General features: G+C 31.9%; 1 protein-coding gene and 1 long non-coding RNA gene across 11 annotated transcripts in view; one reads left to right on the plus strand and one right to left on the minus strand.

Annotated features, from left to right (window-relative positions):
* LOC127710138 (uncharacterized) overlaps positions 1–19,549 on the minus strand; it is a 304,241-nt gene that overhangs the window by 50,817 nt on the left and 233,875 nt on the right. The gene's annotated exons all lie outside the window — the stretch shown is intronic.
* The window catches only part of LOC127709512 (uncharacterized), a 217,648-nt gene that overhangs the window by 6,614 nt on the left and 191,485 nt on the right, over positions 1–19,549 (plus strand). For all 10 annotated transcript variants that reach the window (XR_007985696.1, XR_007985698.1, XR_007985697.1 and 7 more), the window contains exons 6-9: positions 14,507–14,568; positions 17,492–17,569; positions 18,735–18,783; positions 19,277–19,355. Coding sequence is in view for 6 of the 10 variants with exons in the window: in XM_052215164.1 (XP_052071124.1) it covers positions 14,507–14,568; positions 17,492–17,569; positions 18,735–18,783; positions 19,277–19,355 (268 nt within the window). In the remaining 4 variants the exon portion in view is untranslated. The remainder of the gene's footprint in view (positions 1–14,506; positions 14,569–17,491; positions 17,570–18,734; positions 18,784–19,276; positions 19,356–19,549) is intronic.

Consider the following 19,549-nt stretch of genomic DNA (forward strand, 5'->3'; position numbering starts at 1 on the left):
GATTTTGGGGGTTATGGTACCAACAGTTAAGGAAAAAGGGGCCAAAAATAAGCATTTTTGTAACTTCCAGACATAACTTGTGTGTTAGTAAAATTGAGAATGGAAATGGGGAATGTGTCAAAGAGACAACGACCCGACCATAGATCAGACAACAGCCGAAGGCCACCAATGGGTCTTCAATGCAGCGAGAAACTCCCGCACCCGGAGGCGTCCTTCAGCTGGCCCCTAAACAAATATGTATACTAGTTCAGTGATAATGGACGCCATACTAAACTCCAAATTATACACAAGAAACTAAAATTAAAAATGATACAAGACTAACTAAGGCCAGAGTGTATGGATCTCTCTGACATTGTACCACAAGGTTCCATATCACAAAGGGAATGCTGGGATTGATTTTGGGGGTAATTGCCTCAAAATTTTAGGAATTAGGGGCCAAAAAAGGGGCAAAAAACAAGCATTTTTATATGGAGAAATACTTTAGTACAAAACATAATTTAAAGCAGTGTAAGGGAGATAAATCAAATACATCATTTGAATTACCTCCCTTACACTGCTTTTAAATTATGTATAAAGTAATGGTTAATGGACAATTAAGACAATTTAAAACAGTGTAAGGGAGGTAATCCACATACAACGTTTTGATTACTTCCCTTACACTGCTTTTAAATTATGTTTAAAGAAATGCATATTTATAAAGGAAGACCAGTAAAAATATCTGCAAATGTTGCATCTTTTTTTTTTTACAAAAAAAATCCATATGAAAGATTTGACACCATATTTTAAATTCTATTATAAAATAGATTAAGTTAGCACTATGGTAAATTTAAATGGGTAATTATGGTTGCAAATTCCATTGGAAAGTATGAATTGAGATTATGACCATATCTTGAGGGAAAGAATTTTTTGGGGGAAAAAAGGGGGGGGGGGGGGGGGGGGGGGGGGTAAAAAAAATTGTGGGGGTCAATTTTTTCTCATTTCAGATACAGAAATTAAAATATTTCAAGAAGTAATCTTTAATTGCACAGTATGGCGCATTAGATTTGTAAAATCTTTGACCACATTTATTTATTTGTTATGCCAAATCTGACTGTGTATTTAGATTTTTAATTTTGGGTCCAGTTTTCAAATTGGTGTACGTTAAGGTCAAAAGGGTCCAAAATTTAACTTATTTTGATTTCAACAAAAATTGAATATATGGGGTTCTTTGATATGCTGAATCTAAACATGTATTTAGATTTTTGATTTTGGGCCCAGTTTTCAAGTTGGTCCAAATTGGGGTCCAAAATTAAACTTTGTTTGATTTCGACAAAAAATTGAATATATGAGGTTCTTTGATATGCTGAATCTAACCATGTATTTGGATTTTTTATTTGTAGGCCCCGCTATCAAATTGGTTCATATTGAGGTCAAAAGGGTCCAAAATTAAACTTTGATTTATTTCATCAAAAATTGAATTATTGGGGTTCTTTGATATGTCAAATCTAACCATGTATTTAGATTTTTAATTTTGGGTCCCGTTTTTATACGCCCGTTTACGGGACGTATTATGGTATACCTCTGTCCGTCTGTCCGTCCGTCCGTCTGTCAGTCCATCCGTCCGTCCGTCGTCAACATGTCGGACATTACTTCAAAAACGCTTTAATCAGTATGCATGAAACTTTGGTGAATTGTTTATATCTATTGACGTAAGCTCCCTTTCGTTTTTTATCAATTTCAGATTTACCATTTCCAAGTTTTGGGGTTTTATTCATTAAAAAAGGGGGGATTTTCCAGTTTTCGGACAATAACTCAAAAACAATTTCACCAATTTGCATGAAACTTTTTGTAAATTGTTCAGATCTATTGACGTGAGCTCTCTTTCGTTTTTTATAAATTTCGGATTTACCGTTTCCGAGTTTTGGAGTTTTATTCATTAAAAAAGGGGGGATTTTCCAGTTTTCTGACAATAACTCAAAAAATATTTCACCAATTTACATGAAACTTTTGTGAATTGTTCATATCTATTGACGTGAGCTCCCTTTTGTTTTTTTATAAATTTTGGTTTTACCGTTTCCGAGTTTTGGGGTTTTATTCATTAAAAAAGGGGGGATTTTCCAGTTTTCAGACAATAACTTAAAAACAATTTCACCAATTTGCAAAAAACTTTGGTGAATTGTTTATTTCTATTGACATGAGCTCCCTTTTGATTTTTATAAATTTCAGACTATTAAGTTTCCGATTTATGGGGTTTTATTCATTACAAAATGGGGATTTTCCAGTTTTCGTCAATAGCTCAAAAATGCTTTCAGCATTTTTTATGAAACTTTGGTAAATTGTTTATATCTATTTTTGTAAGCTCCCTTTTGACTACTATAAATTTTCGATTTTACATTTCCGAGTTATAAGATTTTATTTGTTTATAGTCTGACAACAGATTTACTAAGTATTGCGCATTGCACAACAGCAAGAAATCCTTCATATAACCAATTTCAAGTTCTTTGACTACATTTATTCAGAAACCTATAATATATCAAATATTTAATTACAATCCAAATTCAGACCTGTATCAAGCTTGAATATTGTGTCCTTTTTTGCCCCAACTGTTCAGGGTTTGACCTCTGCGGGCGTATCCAGCTGCGCTCAGCGAAGCAGTTTTATTTTAAATTGGTCTACATTAAGGTCCAAAGGGTCCAAAATTAAATTAGTTTGATTGTAACAAAAATTGAATTCTTGGGGTTCTTTGATATGCTGAATCTAAACATGTGTTTAGATTTTTGATTATGGGCCCAGTTTTCAAGTTGGTCCAAGTTGGGGTCCAAAATTAAACTTTGTTTGATTTCAACAAAAATTGAATATATGGGGTTCTTTGATATGCTGATTCTAACCATGTATTTTGATTTTTGGGCCCCATTATCAAATTGGTCCACATTGAGGTCAAAAGGGTCCAAAATTAAACTTTGTTTGATTTCATCAAAAATTGAATTCTTTGGATTTTTTGATATGCTGAATCTAACCATGTATTTAGATTTTGGATATTGGACCATAATAGGTAAATTAAAAAATTTAAGTTCTTAGACCACATTCATTCTGTGTCAGAAACCTATGCTGTGTCAAATATTTAATCACAATCCAAATTCAGAGCTGTATCAAACTTGAATGTTGTGTCCATACTTGCCCCAACTGTTCAGGGTTCGACCTCTGCGGTCGTATCAAGCTGCGCCCAGCGGAGCATTTTATTATTAATCTAAAATATGGACTTGTGACTAAATTAGTAGGTATAAGTGTTGAAAATGAATAAAACATATCAAATTCATTCATTTATTTAAGCTGAAACATGCTAAAAGATAAATGTTTAAATATATCTTACTTTGTATCAAGTTTTTACTACAATAAATAGTAAAAACCACCAAGAAAATTTCAATCGACCAGTATTTGCCAGTATTGACCACTTGAGGAGTATTGTCTGGGGCAGTAAATACCGGTAAATACCGCTGGTAAATACCAGGGGCGGTATTTACCGCCCAACCTTGGTAGGAGGTGTATGGAATGACTATAAGGTGTACTGGTCAGTCTGGCAGGGTTTATCTGACCTTGATTTCATTGCTGTGGAAACTGCCTCTGTGGTCTCGTGGTAGCATGTTCGCCTCAAGTGCGGGACGTTATTGGTTTGAACCCCGGCCCGGTCAAACCAAAGACTTTAAAATTGATATTGGCTGCTTGTCTGCTAAGCACGCAACATTAAGGAGTAAGAGCAAAGACTGTTCGGCTCGGAGTAAGAAGAATGTGTCTGGGTAAGGTGGTATGTCTTCCTGCAGACTGTTACCTTATGAACTAGCACGTTAAAAATCAGGCTCAGCGTGTCGGACTAGTACAAAGCAGGGTTAATATTCATATAACATTAACATGTTCTCATCCTGAATATGCATGTTAATTTATTGCTGGACGGTAAGCAGCCATCCATCATCATTGTCATGGATCATTAATAATGTTAAGTTTATGCGATGCTTGTAGTAAAACCTTTCATTTCACCTTTCTCCTTCAGACTTTCAAAATAAAATCAGTCATGGTCATTAAAGCAGGCAAGACATTTCAGCATATGCACTCTTGTTACTGTTTATTTCTGACAATTTTCATCTCCCTTGAACATTGTAGGTAATTACCAGTATCTGAAAACACTTGTGAACGTCTATTCCCTTCATGTCACATTAGTGTATGTATTTATTTTAATTCCAACGAAAGAATTGAAATATCTGTAGAAACTTGAAAGATAAGTATTATTTTCCTTGATTGTGACATCAACAAATTTGTTCTTGCCATGACCATGATGACTATTGCTTACCCTTCTGGAGTGACTGATATCTCCCTTGGGTAGTATTGCTCATTCTTTAATTTTCTATGTGATGTTTTAATAAACAACAAAAATAAAAATAAACTTAAAAGTGTTTTTGAGCAAACCCGTGTATCTGGAGGCCTTGATAACCCATTCTGACCCAAAATAAGATGAAAAAACATACAAATTGAGGCTAAAACTGGAAAAAATTTGATTTCTACCACCAATGGCCTTAACACTTACCATGCTGAATTGTTTTCAAAAAATGTCTAATTTTCGTTTATTTGCAAAAATATGCAAATTATATGCAAATGAGCTTTACCCTGCTGCTGAAGATTATTGAGTTCTTTAAATCTAAGGTAGGGGATCACGGTACGGGTGGTTGGGGTGAGGAGGCAGGGCTGGGTGGGCGGGAATTTGCCCCAAAAGTTGGTCATCAGGTGCAAAAAGCGTCAATTTTGACAATTTTTCGTCCTATTTCTTGACCCCAAAGACCGAGGGATGCTGATATAGGTATTCAGCTGTAGTCTGCATGTACAGTGGACCCCAGTAAACACATTAACCCCAACAGTTCTTAGGTTGGAGTGAAAATGATCTGGGAACACCAGTCTAAAGAAGGTAATTTGGACAAAAAATAAGGAATTTCATGATTTTTTCTGATTTTTGACTTCAACTGGACCTGAAACCGGAAGTAGTCATTTCCTATGCATATTTCAATAATAGTTATGATCAGTAGATATATGCCTGCAGGTTTACACTATTTTTGAAAGTTTTAGGCCTCTGAACTTTCTGTATAAGACATCAAAGGGAAGCCCACCACTCCAGAAAAACCAGTTTTATCTGATTTCAATTTTCCAAGTACGTATTTGAGCTATAAATGCAACTTAAACATGAGAAACATGACAATAGATAGCCTCAGGTTGAGGGAACATGCATCAATTTCGAAATAAGTATCATAAAGTTGACCTCTAAAAGTATGGAGAGCCATTGGAGCCAAATAACGGTGGTTTGGGTAATCCCGTCATATGACGGGCACAGCATGGTAAGGGTTAAAGACTGGTTTATCGCTCTTTATTTTTTACCAGGTATTGACAGATTTCTTCAACTGACACTTTTTGATTGTCCCTTTATTTAAGAACATGTATCTTCTGCCTCTTATTTTGTATGTGTTTCTAGCGGAAGTATAAACTGTGGGAGATGTATAAAAATGCTACAGAGCCCAAAAAAATTGGGAATGTTACCTAAACTACATGTGTTGGAGTATGCTGGGATCTGTTGATGCACAAGAGCCCTTCATGTTCTTCCTAATGGGCATCTTTTTTCTGTGTGTTTTATATAAATACACACTGAGGCTTACTGAATCACATTATTTTGTATGGGGAGGATTAATACACAGCAACATCCTGTGGACATTGACACCAAGATACATAGTTAAATTGAATTAAAATAAGTGTCATTCAACTTTGTCAAGTAAGAGATCCAGTGTACTGTTAAACCTTGTTCAAACTATACTTTCATTTAAAAGTGCATTTAGCAAGTTAGGAGTCACTCAGGACGACCATATTTTATACCCAGTTGCTCCCATGAGGATCACTTGAAGATATTTTCCTCAAAACTAGCAAGTATATACAGAAAGTGATTTTTTTAAGAATACCCCTCAAATTGATTTGTTTTTCCATATTCATAGTATAAGCACGATGCAGACATACACCTTTCATCCACCTTAGATCAGAAAATGACCTCCATGTTTTGACCACTATTATTTAGAAATATTTATGGTAAACCACTTTTTGTACTCTTGATATTTTTGTCTGGCATGTCTGGATTCGACAAAGTAAAAAAAGTGAGACTTAGGCATGCTGTTTCCCACAGCAGCAGCAGTATCAACAAGGTATTAGTTTGTGATTAGGTCAGTTTATGGGAATCACTAGTGGTATGTCCATGATATTTGGTATGCAGTTGTATTAGCATTGGGACATCTCATTTCCATTGAGATATTCTGGCCCCGCCCCCTCAGTCATGGACTGTTGACTTTGAAACTTTTTCTCAGTTTACATGTATTAGTTTGTAATTAGGTCAGTTTATAGGGAACCACTAGTTGTTTGTCAATGGTATTTGGTATGCAGTTGTATTAGCATTGTCACATTTCATTTTCATGGAGATTATTTGGCTTAGATTACATGTTAAAGTTTGTGATTGGATTAGTTTAACATAAACCACTAATATTAAGTCAATGATTGTTGGTATGCAGTTGAATAAGATTGGCATTTCTCATTTTCCTTTATAGAGGTTATTTGGCCATGCATCTTCAGTCATGGTTCTTTGACTTTAAATGTTTTGCATAGTTTACATGTTTAAATATTGCCATTTTAATTTCAACATTTGCATTTCACTATCAAAATTACAAAAAGCGAGACATATCTGCTGAAACAGTTTGTTATAATATTTCTTTTCTGTAGACCATATATGTGTCTTTGTTTTTTTTTTGGTTTTTTTTTATATATAATTTTTTCTAAAATTTTTGTGAGTTTATAATTTATTTTTTCTCCTGTATTTTAAATATAGTTTGACTAGTACAATTTATTTAATGTTGAGTAAATTAAGAATAGTACAAAGGAATCAAATGTGGTTGTCATCTGTCGAACATACAAAGTGTAAATATTTACACACCTTTACAATTAAATGAGATTGTTGAATTGAAAAGAGATACTAAGATACAATAGTTTCATTAAAGGACTATTTATAAATCATGTGTATTGGATGGAGTCCAATTTATCGTTTGATAAAACATAAAATAAACAAATCTTAAAGATAATCAGGATTTCTTTGTATTAAGGAATGAGGTTTATTTTTAGATCAAAATTTCTTTTGTTCTATGACAGAAGACAAAGATAAAGGAATGAAAAAAGCATATCAAGATATCTTGAAATAATTTTACCTTTGTTAATTTGTTTAATATATTTTATAACTGCTGAAAAGTTGTTGAATTCGGGAGTGAAGAATATAAAGATTATTTATCTGATAAAGGGAGATTTTTTGAAATTTGACATAACAAAGCAGCTACTCAAGAAATAAACAAAACAAAAACAAACATTTTCCATTTTCAGATGTATAGATAAATAAAACATTTGATTAAACTTTTTTCAAGACGGAATATCTTAAATTTAAGAATTAAGAATGAAAAATAAAAATTGTATTCAAATTCTGCATTCTATTTAATATGAAGTTACTTGAAATATTTTACTTTGAACAGAATTACTCATAAGAAAGGCCAGCGACACTGTGATTTTGGATTATATTGAATGCTTTATCAACACAACTAGGTTTAAAATTCTAAACATATTGCACAGATATCTGAAATGGGTTTTCTATGTTACGTCACGCTGAGTAACATATACTGTAAATGAATTAATTCAAAACAGCAAAGTTATTGATTATACTGTAATAACAGTGTTTATTCACACACAGAAATCTTATTTCAAAATTGTATAATCTGAAAGTATTAACTTCTGATTCTGTAATATTACAAAAGGATCACACTATCTTATCTGCTTTTTATACGCCCGTTTACGGGACGTATTATGGTATACCGTTGTCTGTCTGTCTGTCCGTCCGTCCGTCTGTCCGTAGTCGTCAACATGTCGGACATTAACTGAAAAATGCTTTAACCAATTTGCATGAAACTTTGATGAATTGTTTATATCTATTGACATGAGCTCCGTTTCGTTTTTTATAAAATTTAGATTCTACGTTTCCGAGTTATGGGGTTTTATTTATTAAAAAAAGGGGGATTTTCCAGTTTTCAGACAATAAGTCAAGAATGCTTTCACCAACTTGCAAGAAATTGTGGTGAATTGTTTATATCTATTGACATGAGCTCCCTTTCGATTTTTATAAATTTAAGATTTTACGTTTCCAAGTTACAGGGTTTTATTCATAAAAAAAGGGGGGATTTTCCAGTTTTCGGACAAAAACTCAATAATGCTTTCAGCAATTCTTATGAAACTTTGGTGAATTATTTGTATGTATTGATGTAAGCTCCCTTTAGAATTTTATAAATTTTACATTTTACATTTCTGAGTTGTGGGGTTTTATTCATTAAAAAAAGGGGTGATTTTCCAGTTTTTGGACAATAACTCAAAAATGCTGTCACCAATTCTCATGAAACTTTGGTGAATTGTTTATATCTATTGATGTAAGCTCCCTTTTTATTTTCATAAATTTCTAATATGACATTGAGAATTTATTTAACTTTATTTGTTTATAGTCTGACAACAGATTTACTAAGTATTGCACAACAGCAAGAAATCTTTAATTGAATATAAGTTCAATTCATATAACCAATTTCAAGTTCTTTGACTACATTTATTCAGAAATAAATATGTCAAATATTTAATTACAATCCAAATTCAGACCTGAATCAAGCTTGAATATTGTGTCCATTTTTGCCCCAACTATTCAGGGTTGGACCTCTGCGGGCGTATCTAGCTGCGCTCAGCGAAGCAGTTTATTTATGGCAGGTGACCTTTTATGATAAAGAGATTTTTTGGGGCCCTTGAATTTGAAATCCTTAAAGTATTAAAAATATGTCATAGAACATAAGTCCAATATTCACAGGACATTGTTCTGCCATATATATATGAAAAAATATCAAAATTTTGACATTTTCAGATCTTTCCATTAAAATTTATATAGGAGCAATATTAAATTTGGTTAAGTCTGTTAAGTTGTTAATATATTTTTTATTAACATTAAATCTTTATGTAAGGTAGCCATTTATGTTCATCTATGTCTATTATTTTCAAAACATTTCAGTGACCTCTGATATGACATTTCTGCACTTGATTGACCAGACTTTATCTTTGTTATAGAAATAGGAATATGTGGTATGATTGTCAATGAGACAACTTTCCATCAGAGACCAAAATGACTTAAATTTACCAACTATAGGTCAGTGTATAGCCTTCAACAATGAGAAAAATCCATACTGCATATCATGCTATAAAAGGCTCCGGCATGAAAAATGTAAAACAATTCAAACTAGGCAATTAATATGATGTATTGTAAAAACAAATATGATATACAGCAACAAAGGACAACCACACAGTTACTGAAAGCTAGTTCAAAGCCAATAACAACTAGTAGGAAAATGATTCATTTGTTAATATTCTTTTATCAATATATAGAAACATAGTTGAAAGGGTAAAAAAATTATTCCAATCCTAGAGCACAAATAATTACTTTAATCCCCCCCCCCCCCTTTTTGTCGAGCCTTCGACTTTTGTGGAAAAAGTGAGGCATAGCGATCCTACATTCCGTCGTCGTCTTCGTTGTTGTCGTCGTCGGCGGTGTCCACAAATATTCACTCTGTGGTTAAAGTTTTTGAAATTTTAATAACTTTCTTAAACTATCCTGGATTTCTACCAAACTTGGACAGAAGCTTGTTTATGATCATAAGATAATATTCAAAAGTAAATTTTGTAAAAAAAAAATTCCATTTTTTCCGTATTTTACTTATAAATGGACTTAGTTTTTCTGCCAGGAAACATTACATTCACTCTGTGGTTAAAGTTTTTGAAATTTTAATAACTTTCTTAAACTATCCTGAATTTTTTCCAAACTTGGAAAGAAGCTTGTTTATGATCATAAGATAGTATCCAGAAGTAAATTTTGGAAAAAAAAATTTCAATTTTTCCGTATTTTACTTATAAATGGACTTAGTTTTTCTGCCAGTTAACATTACATTCACTCTGTGGTTAAAGTTTTTAAAATTTTAACAACTTTCTTAAACTATCCTGGATTTGTACCAAACTGGGACAGAAGCTTGTTTATGATATAAAGCTAGTACCTAGAAGGAAATTTTGTTAAAATTTTGTTCCATTTTTTCCGTATTTTACTTATAAATGGACTTTACATACAGTCTGCAGTTTAAGTTTTTGAAACATTTATTAGATTCATAAACTATCCTGGATTTTTACCAAACTTGGACAGAAGCTACTTACAATCAAAAGATAGTATAGAGAGGAATATTTTTATTAATTTTTTTCCTCATTTTTGTTGAGCCTGCGATTAACAGCAAAAGTAGGCGAGACACTGGGTTCCGCAGAACCCTTACAAAATTTTTATTTATCATTGCCTATGGTTAACTTTGTGGGAGATGAAGGTCTGTGTTTGACCATGGTCTTTATAAGTCACAATTAAGACATTGGATGTCACAGAGTTATAGTATGTAATTGTTCTCTAGATAAATTAATTTCTGATATTTCAGGACAGTTATTTTCTGTATATGAGATCAGAATGAAAACTTGTAGGAAAATTTCCCAGTATAAACTTATAATACAAAATTCTCTTTGCCATTCAGTCCACTTTATGTCATCATTAGCATGTAACACACAAGACCTAATTAGCATGAAATTACAGCTATAAAATATTTTATGGAAAAGTTAATGGATTAAGTGAACCTTTCACTGAAACTTCCTTTAAAACTGTTTACCTGTTTACTCAGAATAAATACTGAAAAACCAGTCAATGTTTTATTAACCTTTTTAAAAATGAAGTACCTAGGTTTCAGTATAGATTGATAAACAATTTATCCATTTCTATTGACTTAAAAGGTTTTGATACAACATTATATGGCATATAAACTGAGTGTTTTTCTTCTTATTTAAATAAAGTTATCGATGAAATGATAGAACTCCATTACACTTTTGTCAGATTTTATACCACTTTCGTTAGCAGTTTATCAGTCTTCAAAGTTGTTATGTCACAATATGTGTATATTTCAGGGCAATTGAACTTGCTATGATACAGGGGTTGTAATTAAGTAGCTCATTAGGCAACCCTAAACTGGGAGCCTTAAGTATTCACTGGGTCTTTTGAGACTGGTCCTTTTAATGGCATTTTGGGAAGTTTATATGTATACCAAAATCAGGTAATTTTGGAATAAAATTTAGTGAGGCAAAATGTTAAGTTTGGGAATTCTGCATGATTTTGAATTATTTTCTATTGGGAGTAAGTCCTTAACCTGACTCTGAGGAATCCTAGAAAAATCCACTGTCTTAATTATAATATTTGTCTCACAATCTCATCTACATATATATGTAAAACAAATACCAGGAAGTCTGTTTGATGATTCTTTGAATTTTTAAGTTACCCACTGATCATGTAACTTATCTTCAATGTCTAGTGATGTGTGGGGTTATATACTTGGCCTGACATTGCATGTAACTTTTCTTCAATGTCTAATGATGTGTGGGGGGTATATACTTGGCCTGACATGGCATGTAACTTTTCTTCAATGTCTAGTGATGTATGGGGTTATATACCTGCCCTGACAACGCATGTAACTTTTCTTCAATGTCTTATGATGTGTGAGTTTATATACTTGGCCTGACATCACATGTAACTTTTCTTCAATGTTTTATGATGTGTGAGTTTATATACTTGGCCTGACATCGCATGTAACTTTTCTTCAATGTCTTATGATGTGTGAGTTTATATACTTGGCCTGACATCACATGTAACTTTTCTTCAATGTCTAGTGATGTATGGGGTTATATACCTGCCCTGACATCGCATGTAACTTTTCTTCAATGTCTTATGATGTGTGAGTTTATATACTTGGCCTGACATCACATGTAACTTTTCTTTAATGTATAATGATGTGTGGGGGTATATACTTGCCCTGACTTTGCATGTAAATTTTCTTTAATTTCCAATGATATGTGGGGGTATATACTTGGCCTCACATCACATGTAACTTTTCTTTAATGTCCAATGATGTGTGGGGTTATATACTTTCCCTGACATTGCATGTAACTTTTATTTAATGTCTTATTATATATAATGATGTGTGGTGGTATATACTTGGCCTGACATCACATGTAACTTTTCTTCAATGTCTAATTATATATAATGATGTGTGGTGGTAAATACTTGGCCTGACATCACATGTAACTTTTATTTAATGTCTAATGATGTGTGGGGGTATATACTTGGCCAGACATCACATGTAACTTTTCTTTAATGTCCAATGATGTGTGGGGTTATATACTTGGCCTGACATCACATGTAACTTTTATTTAATGTCTAATTATATATAATGATGTGTGGTGGTATATACTTGGCCTGACATCACATGTTACTTTTCTTTAATGTCCAATGATGTGTGGGGTTATATACTATCCCTGACATCACATGTAACTTTTATTTAATGTCTAATTGTATATAATGATGTGTGGTGGTATATACTTGGCCTGACATCACATGTAACTTTTCTTTAATGTCCAATGATGTGTGGGGTTATATACTTTCCCTGACATCACATGTAACTTTTCTTCAATGTCTTATTATATATAATGATGTGTGGTGGTATATACTTGGCCTGACATCACATGTAACTTTTCTTCAATGTCTAATTATATATAATGATGTGTGGTGGTAAATACTTGGCCTGACATCACATGTAACTTTTATTTAATGTCTAATGATGTGTGGGGGTATATACTTGGCCAGACATCACATGTAACTTTTCTTTAATGTCCAATGATGTGTGGGGTTATATACTTGGCCTGACATTACATGTAACTTTTCTTCAATAACTAATTATATATAATGATGTGTGGTGGTATATACTTGGCCTGACATCACATGTAACTTTTATTTAATGTCTAATTATATATAATGATGTGTGGTGGTAAATACTTGGCCTGACATCACATGTAACTTTTATTTAATGTCTAATGATGTATGGGGGTATATACTTGGCCAGACATCACATGTAACTTTTCTTTAATGTCCAATGATGTGTGGGATTATATACTTGGCCTGACATCACATGTAACTTTTCTTCAATGTCTAATTATATATAATGATGTGTGGTGGTATATACTTGGCCTGACATCACATTTAACTTTTCTTCAATGTCTAATTATATATAATGATGTGTGGTGGTATATACTTGGCCTGACATCACATGTAACTTTTATTTAATGTCTAATGATGTGTGGGGGTATATACTTGGCCTGACATCACATGTAATTTTTCTTTAATGTCTAATGATGTGTGGGGGTATATACTTGGCCTGACATCACATGTAACTTTTCTTCAATGTCTAATTATATATAATGATGTGTGGTGGTATGTACTTGGCCTGACATCACATGTAACTTTTATTTAATGTCTAATGATGTGTGGGGGTATATACTTGGCCTGACATCACATGTAACTTTTATTTAATGTCTAATGATGTGTGGGGGTATATACTTGGCCAGACATCACATGTAACTTTTCTTTAATGTCCAATAATGTGTGGGGTTATATTCACGGCCTGGCATCGCATGTAACTTTCTTTTTTCCTTAGACTTGTTAAAGTAACTTAATCATTCTCTAACTTCACTACCAAAAACTTGACCACAAAAAACCAAGTATCAGTAAAGGGTAACAGCATGTGAGATATTTTAGCAATTTTTTTCTCTTCTAAAGCATTGGATTCCTTATTGTAACCCATCAAAAACAGATAGATCAGCTAAAAAAAAAATTTAGGATCAATAAAAATTTTCCGGAACTCTGAACTATTTAAGATTTATCTATTTTCAATGATAAAACTGGTTTGGTTCAAATAGATAAACTGTTTGGATGACATGTAGTCAAAATAGCACAGTGTTATGACTCCAGAGGAAGAATAGCTATCATTAATACTTTACATTTGTACATGTTGTAGTTTGTTTAAATTGCAAACATGTAATAAACAGTGAAAATTTATAACTTAGTGAAAAAAATTTATCAGTACATACATTTAGATTCTTATGATCTTAGATGTTCAGTCACATGTTTGTCTAATGTTTTCCAATAAATAAATGTTACAATTTTATTCAGATAAGAAATATTTTATTGAATAACCTTCCTAGAATTCAAATATTGAAAATTATTCAATGAGTGATTGAACAACACATTAGATAATTTATATTTCATTGATTTTTTATGTGAATAAAGTAGTAAATGCATGGAACAGTATTTCTTTTCTATGTGTTCTCAATTCAATTGATGATGTCTTGATTGTCTATTGTTGTATGATGTCAGAGGAGTGAAAATACAGGATTTATTTCACCTGTGACATAATGTTTATTTTTTTAAATTTGTCAGTGAGGAGGAAAAATAATTCAAAATTCTAATAATGTTTTTTTTTTATTGCAGCTGGTGAACGTCTACAAGTGAAGAATTTCTTCCATGAATCTGCATTAACAGAACATCCTATTGTAAGTTGAAAGAATTCACATGGAAATCCCAGATCTCTGGAATAAATAAACATTAGTACTGGGTATTTGTTATTGTGAGATAATTCAATCCCTATTAATGTTAGTCATAGAGTACATGTTATTAGTCAACTACCTGCTCATAAACCTTGGCACTGTGACTCCTAACAGGGTCTCATGGATTGCTTTAAAACTTTAAAGAAGGATTTATTTATAATGATATTTAAAGTTGTACTTGAAGTTGGCTCATAACTATGGCCTTATAATTTTTTGATATTTATGTTAATGGAGTTTAAGGCCTTAGCTTTTTGTTGAGCCTGTGAAATTTATTTCGCGAAAGCGAGACATAGCAATCCTAGATTCCGTCGGTGGCGTCAACAGTTAGGTTCAGTCTGTGGTTAGATCTTTTTTTAGACATCAATAACTTTGTCAAACCTATATGGAATTTTATGAAGTTTGGACAGAAGCTTGTTTATGACCAAAAGACAGTATCCAGGGCAAAATTTTGAAAATATTTATTTTCATTTTTCCGTATTTTATTAATAAATGAACTTAGTTATTTTACAGTTAACAAGTAGATACTGTCTGGGGTTAAAGTTTGTTACACATCAGTTACTTTGTCAAACCTTCATAGAGTTTTATGAAACTTTGGCAGTAGCTTTTTAATGATTAAGAGATAATGTCTGAAGCAAACCTTTGAAAATATAATTTTTTCATTTTTAGTATTTTTCTGATAGATGGACTTCATTTTTAGCTCACCAGGGCCCAAAGGGCCCCATGTGAGCTTATGCCATCACTTGGCGTCCGTCGTTGTCGTCGTCTGTCATCGTAAACTATTTCAAAAATCTTCTCCTCTGAAACTACTGGGCCAAATACCTTCAAACTTTAACTAAATGTTCCTTAGGGTATCTAGTTTATAAATTGTATCCAAAGTTTTGATCCATCGACAAACATGGCCGCCATGGCTAAAAATAGAACATAGGGGTCAAATGCAGTTTTTGGCTTATATATCAAAAACTAAAGCTTTTAGAGCAAATCTGATATGATATAAAATTGTTCAATTGGTCAAGATCTATCAGCCCTGAAATTTTCAGATGAATCGAACAACCCATTGTTGGGTTGCTGCCACCGAATTGGTAGTTTTAACAAAATTTTGCGTTTTTTTGTTATTATTTTGAATATTATTGTAGATATATATAAACTGTAAGCAGCAATAATGTTCAGCAAAGTAAGATCTACAAAAAAGTTAATATGACCATAATTGTCAATTGACCCCTTAAGGAGTTATTGCCCTTTAAAGACAATTTTACACAATTTGTTCATCAAGTTTGCTAACATTTAAAAATCTTCTCCTCTGAAACTACTTGGCCAATTACCTTCAAACCTTAACTAAATGTTCCTTAGGGTATCTTGTTTATAAATTGTATCCGAAGTTTGTATCCATTGACAAACATGGCCGCCATGGCTAAAAATAGAACATAAGGGTCAAATGCAGTTTTTGGCTTTTATCTCAAAAACTAAATCTTTTAGAGCAAATGTGACATGGGGTAAAATTGTTTAATTGGTCAAGATCTATCGACCCTGAAATTATCAGACGAATCGAACAACCCATTGTTGGGTTGCTGCCACCGAATTGGTAGTTTTAACAAAATTTTGCAGTTTTTTGTTATTATTTTGAATATTACTATAGATATATGTAAACTGTAAGCAGCAATAATGTTCAGCAAAGTAAGATCTACAAAAAAGTTAATATGACCAAAATTGTCAATTGACCCTTAAGGAGTTATTGCCCTTTAAAGACAATTTTACACTATTTGTTCATCAAGTTTGCTAACATTTAAAAATCTTCTCCTCTGAAATACAGGTGAGGGATTCAGGCTCTTGAGAGCCTCTTGTTTACAGTTAACATTGACAGACAGTCTGGGATTGAATTTTTTTTACATGATAAATTTGTAAACCTTCATGGATTGTTATGAAACTTGGACAGAAGCTCATCTTCAAGACCAAGAAATAGCATCTAAAGAAAAAGTTTGAATTTTTTTTAAATTCTGTATTTTACTGTTAAATGGACTCACTTATTAAGTTAACACTACACTTTTACACTGACAGCAGCAATCGCAGGCGAGACACAGGGTTCTGCGGAACCCCTTATGAATTTTTTTATACATGAGCCTAACTCATTGGAGATCATTTGATGGATTTCAGCGAGATTAAATGTACCAAAATTATTTCATTGCTATAAAGAAAGATAACTCTGATTTAACTCGTTTTAGTTGTTTAAAGAAGTAATAGATGTACCACCATTGTTGTTCCCCTATTAGTCTTTTTAAATTAGCATTTTTCAAAAAATTGTGCAGAATTTATCTTAGTGTCAAATAAAGAAATATAAAGAGATATAAGATAATAACCATCACCGAAAGTAAACCAATCAAATTTTCACCCCTTTTTTCCTTCTTTACAAGCTTTAGTAACCGTGTAACCTGGATTCCAAAATATTTTATTAAAACACCAAATAAAAAAAAGAATGATGCTTTGAAACATCCAAGACATATGTTTATGACTCAGAATTTTTTTTTTGCAATGAAATGTATTGTTAATTTCCTACAACTTTCAAATTTCAAGGGAATATTTTTTTTCAACCTTTTTTCGTATGAAACTGGATGTGACGTACCATGTTGTGGTGATATAACACCTATAAATTGATATTTATCATTCCATCACTGCCTAGCTAATACAATCTTTTAATTGAAATTCATATCAAAAGAAATTTGACATAAAAAATCAATCGGGAATAAATCAAAAAATAATTTTGGATTGTACAGGAATTTTACTTCAACTAGAAATTCTAGTAATATCAGTAAATTGAAAATATTCATTGAATGACTGATATAGAGCCACATTCATACATGTATATTAATATTTTCAGAGACACAAATTATCAAAAGACTGGTTCATACCTACAGCAATGAAGAGAATAGATGTGACAGGAATATTTGGTGATAAGGTAACATGTTAAATAAATAGTAAATTAAGAGGAATAAGCATCAGTGAAGATAACTTACTGTAAATTCAGAAATTATTGCGTGCATTTATTATTCCAAATTTCAAAAAATGAACAGAAATGTGAGTTTAATTATTGCGATTTTAGGAAAAGCTACATACATATATATATGTGTTTGATATAAGAATGCGAGTTCTTATTATTGCGATACTCAAGAAGTCCCATTATTCGCATTAATAAAAACCTGGCAATAATTTCTGAATTTACAGTAACACAATAATGGACACTCAATGTCCTGTTGTTACTAGAATTGTTTATGCTGAAGCTGTAATAAAATAATCTAATCACAGGACTAATTATCTGAGAAATGACACATTGTGCAAAAGTAAACATCAAATAAATAACTTAAGAAGGGTTTTGTTTACAGATGAGACAGCAATCAAATATTTATTTATTTTCACTGCATTTGAAATTTTGTGGGACACATTATCAAGCTTTTTTTAATGTTTGAAAGTGGTTCTTTGGTCAATATTAAGTTTTCATGATTAGGTCTGTCTCAGATACTAGAAGCAATAGATAAAATATATATGGTGTATGGAACAATTTTTAAGGTGTACATGTCCATCTGACAGGGTTCATCTAACCTTGAACTCATTTTCATGGATCATAATTTAATAATGTTAAGTTTATGTGACATATGTAGTTAAGCCTTGATCTTAAGGACTTTCAGTCTCAATCAGTAAAGCAGGTGAGACATTTCAGCATGTGCACTCTTGTTCATAAGTTTAATCTCCATCTACAAAATACCTCAAAATAACAAAAATGACAATGCTATATAAAATTGTATTGACTTCTCAAAAATATAAAACCAGACATCAAAGGACATTAACATGTTGCACACTTTGGAAAGACATTTCTATTTACATCCTGACATTATATACCTTTCCATATATTATCACCAAACAATTCTTATTTTTTGTCAAAATATATGATATATGAGTAATAATATTTTCGAAATAGATTAAAATTCAAAGTGATTTGATGATTAGCAGTAATCAAATTTGGAAGAATATTTATAGGTAAATTAGTTTATAGGTCAAGGTCATGAATTTAAAAAAAAACAACTTTTGATTGTTAAATATTGAGACTTTACATATCCATTTTATAGGCAACTCATGTAATGACAAAATTCCCAGTGAATGGAATGTACAATGTGGGTAAGTAGTCATTTATATATAGATGTAAAACATAACCTGCTTTACATGAAACAGCAGAAACATACTGTCTTCAGCTTAAATCAGTTTTATCATCTAACAAAGTCAACCTCAACTATATATATATATTCTCCTATCTTTGTGCGAAAACAATAAAACATTGTTGCACTTGCTAATATTTCAGATGTAATTAACATTAGTATTCCCAACAGGGATGTTCATGTTAAACTTGTCATTTTCAAATTAAAGTTTTAACTCATGATTATAACACTAAATAATTATAAAAGAGAGAAACTGAAAATTCATAGGCAGTTGATACCCTGGCTTTACTTGTTGGTTGAAGCACAAAATAAAGAAAAAGCAGGGACTGAACTATATGTGTATTTGAAAGAGAAGGAAATTATAAAAAATAAGTCTTTGGTTATTTTTAGTCCTATAAAATTTAATTAACTAGTGAAATGAAGTAATATTCATGTAGTTATTTATTTTTTTTCAGAAACAGACAGGAGAAGACTTAAGTATATTGCCTATAGCTTACAGGAAGATTTACTCATAGAAAAGAAATACACACAAAAGTAATCAATTATAATTTTTTTTATAGTTTTGTAAATTGAGATAATTTACAATTCAGATGTTGTAAAATATGAGCATAACATTATTCAAAGTTGACTATTTAAAAAGTAATAAAGTTAAAAAAAGTTTAATTATATGTACACAGAAAAATGATTCCCAAACTGATTACCTTCAGGTTTAAAAAAAATAAGTACTA

This window comes from Mytilus californianus, unplaced genomic scaffold (genome assembly GCF_021869535.1).
Source record: "Mytilus californianus isolate M0D057914Y unplaced genomic scaffold, xbMytCali1.0.p SCAF_1, whole genome shotgun sequence".
In the NCBI taxonomy this organism is placed as follows: Eukaryota; Metazoa; Mollusca; class Bivalvia; order Mytilida; family Mytilidae; genus Mytilus; species Mytilus californianus.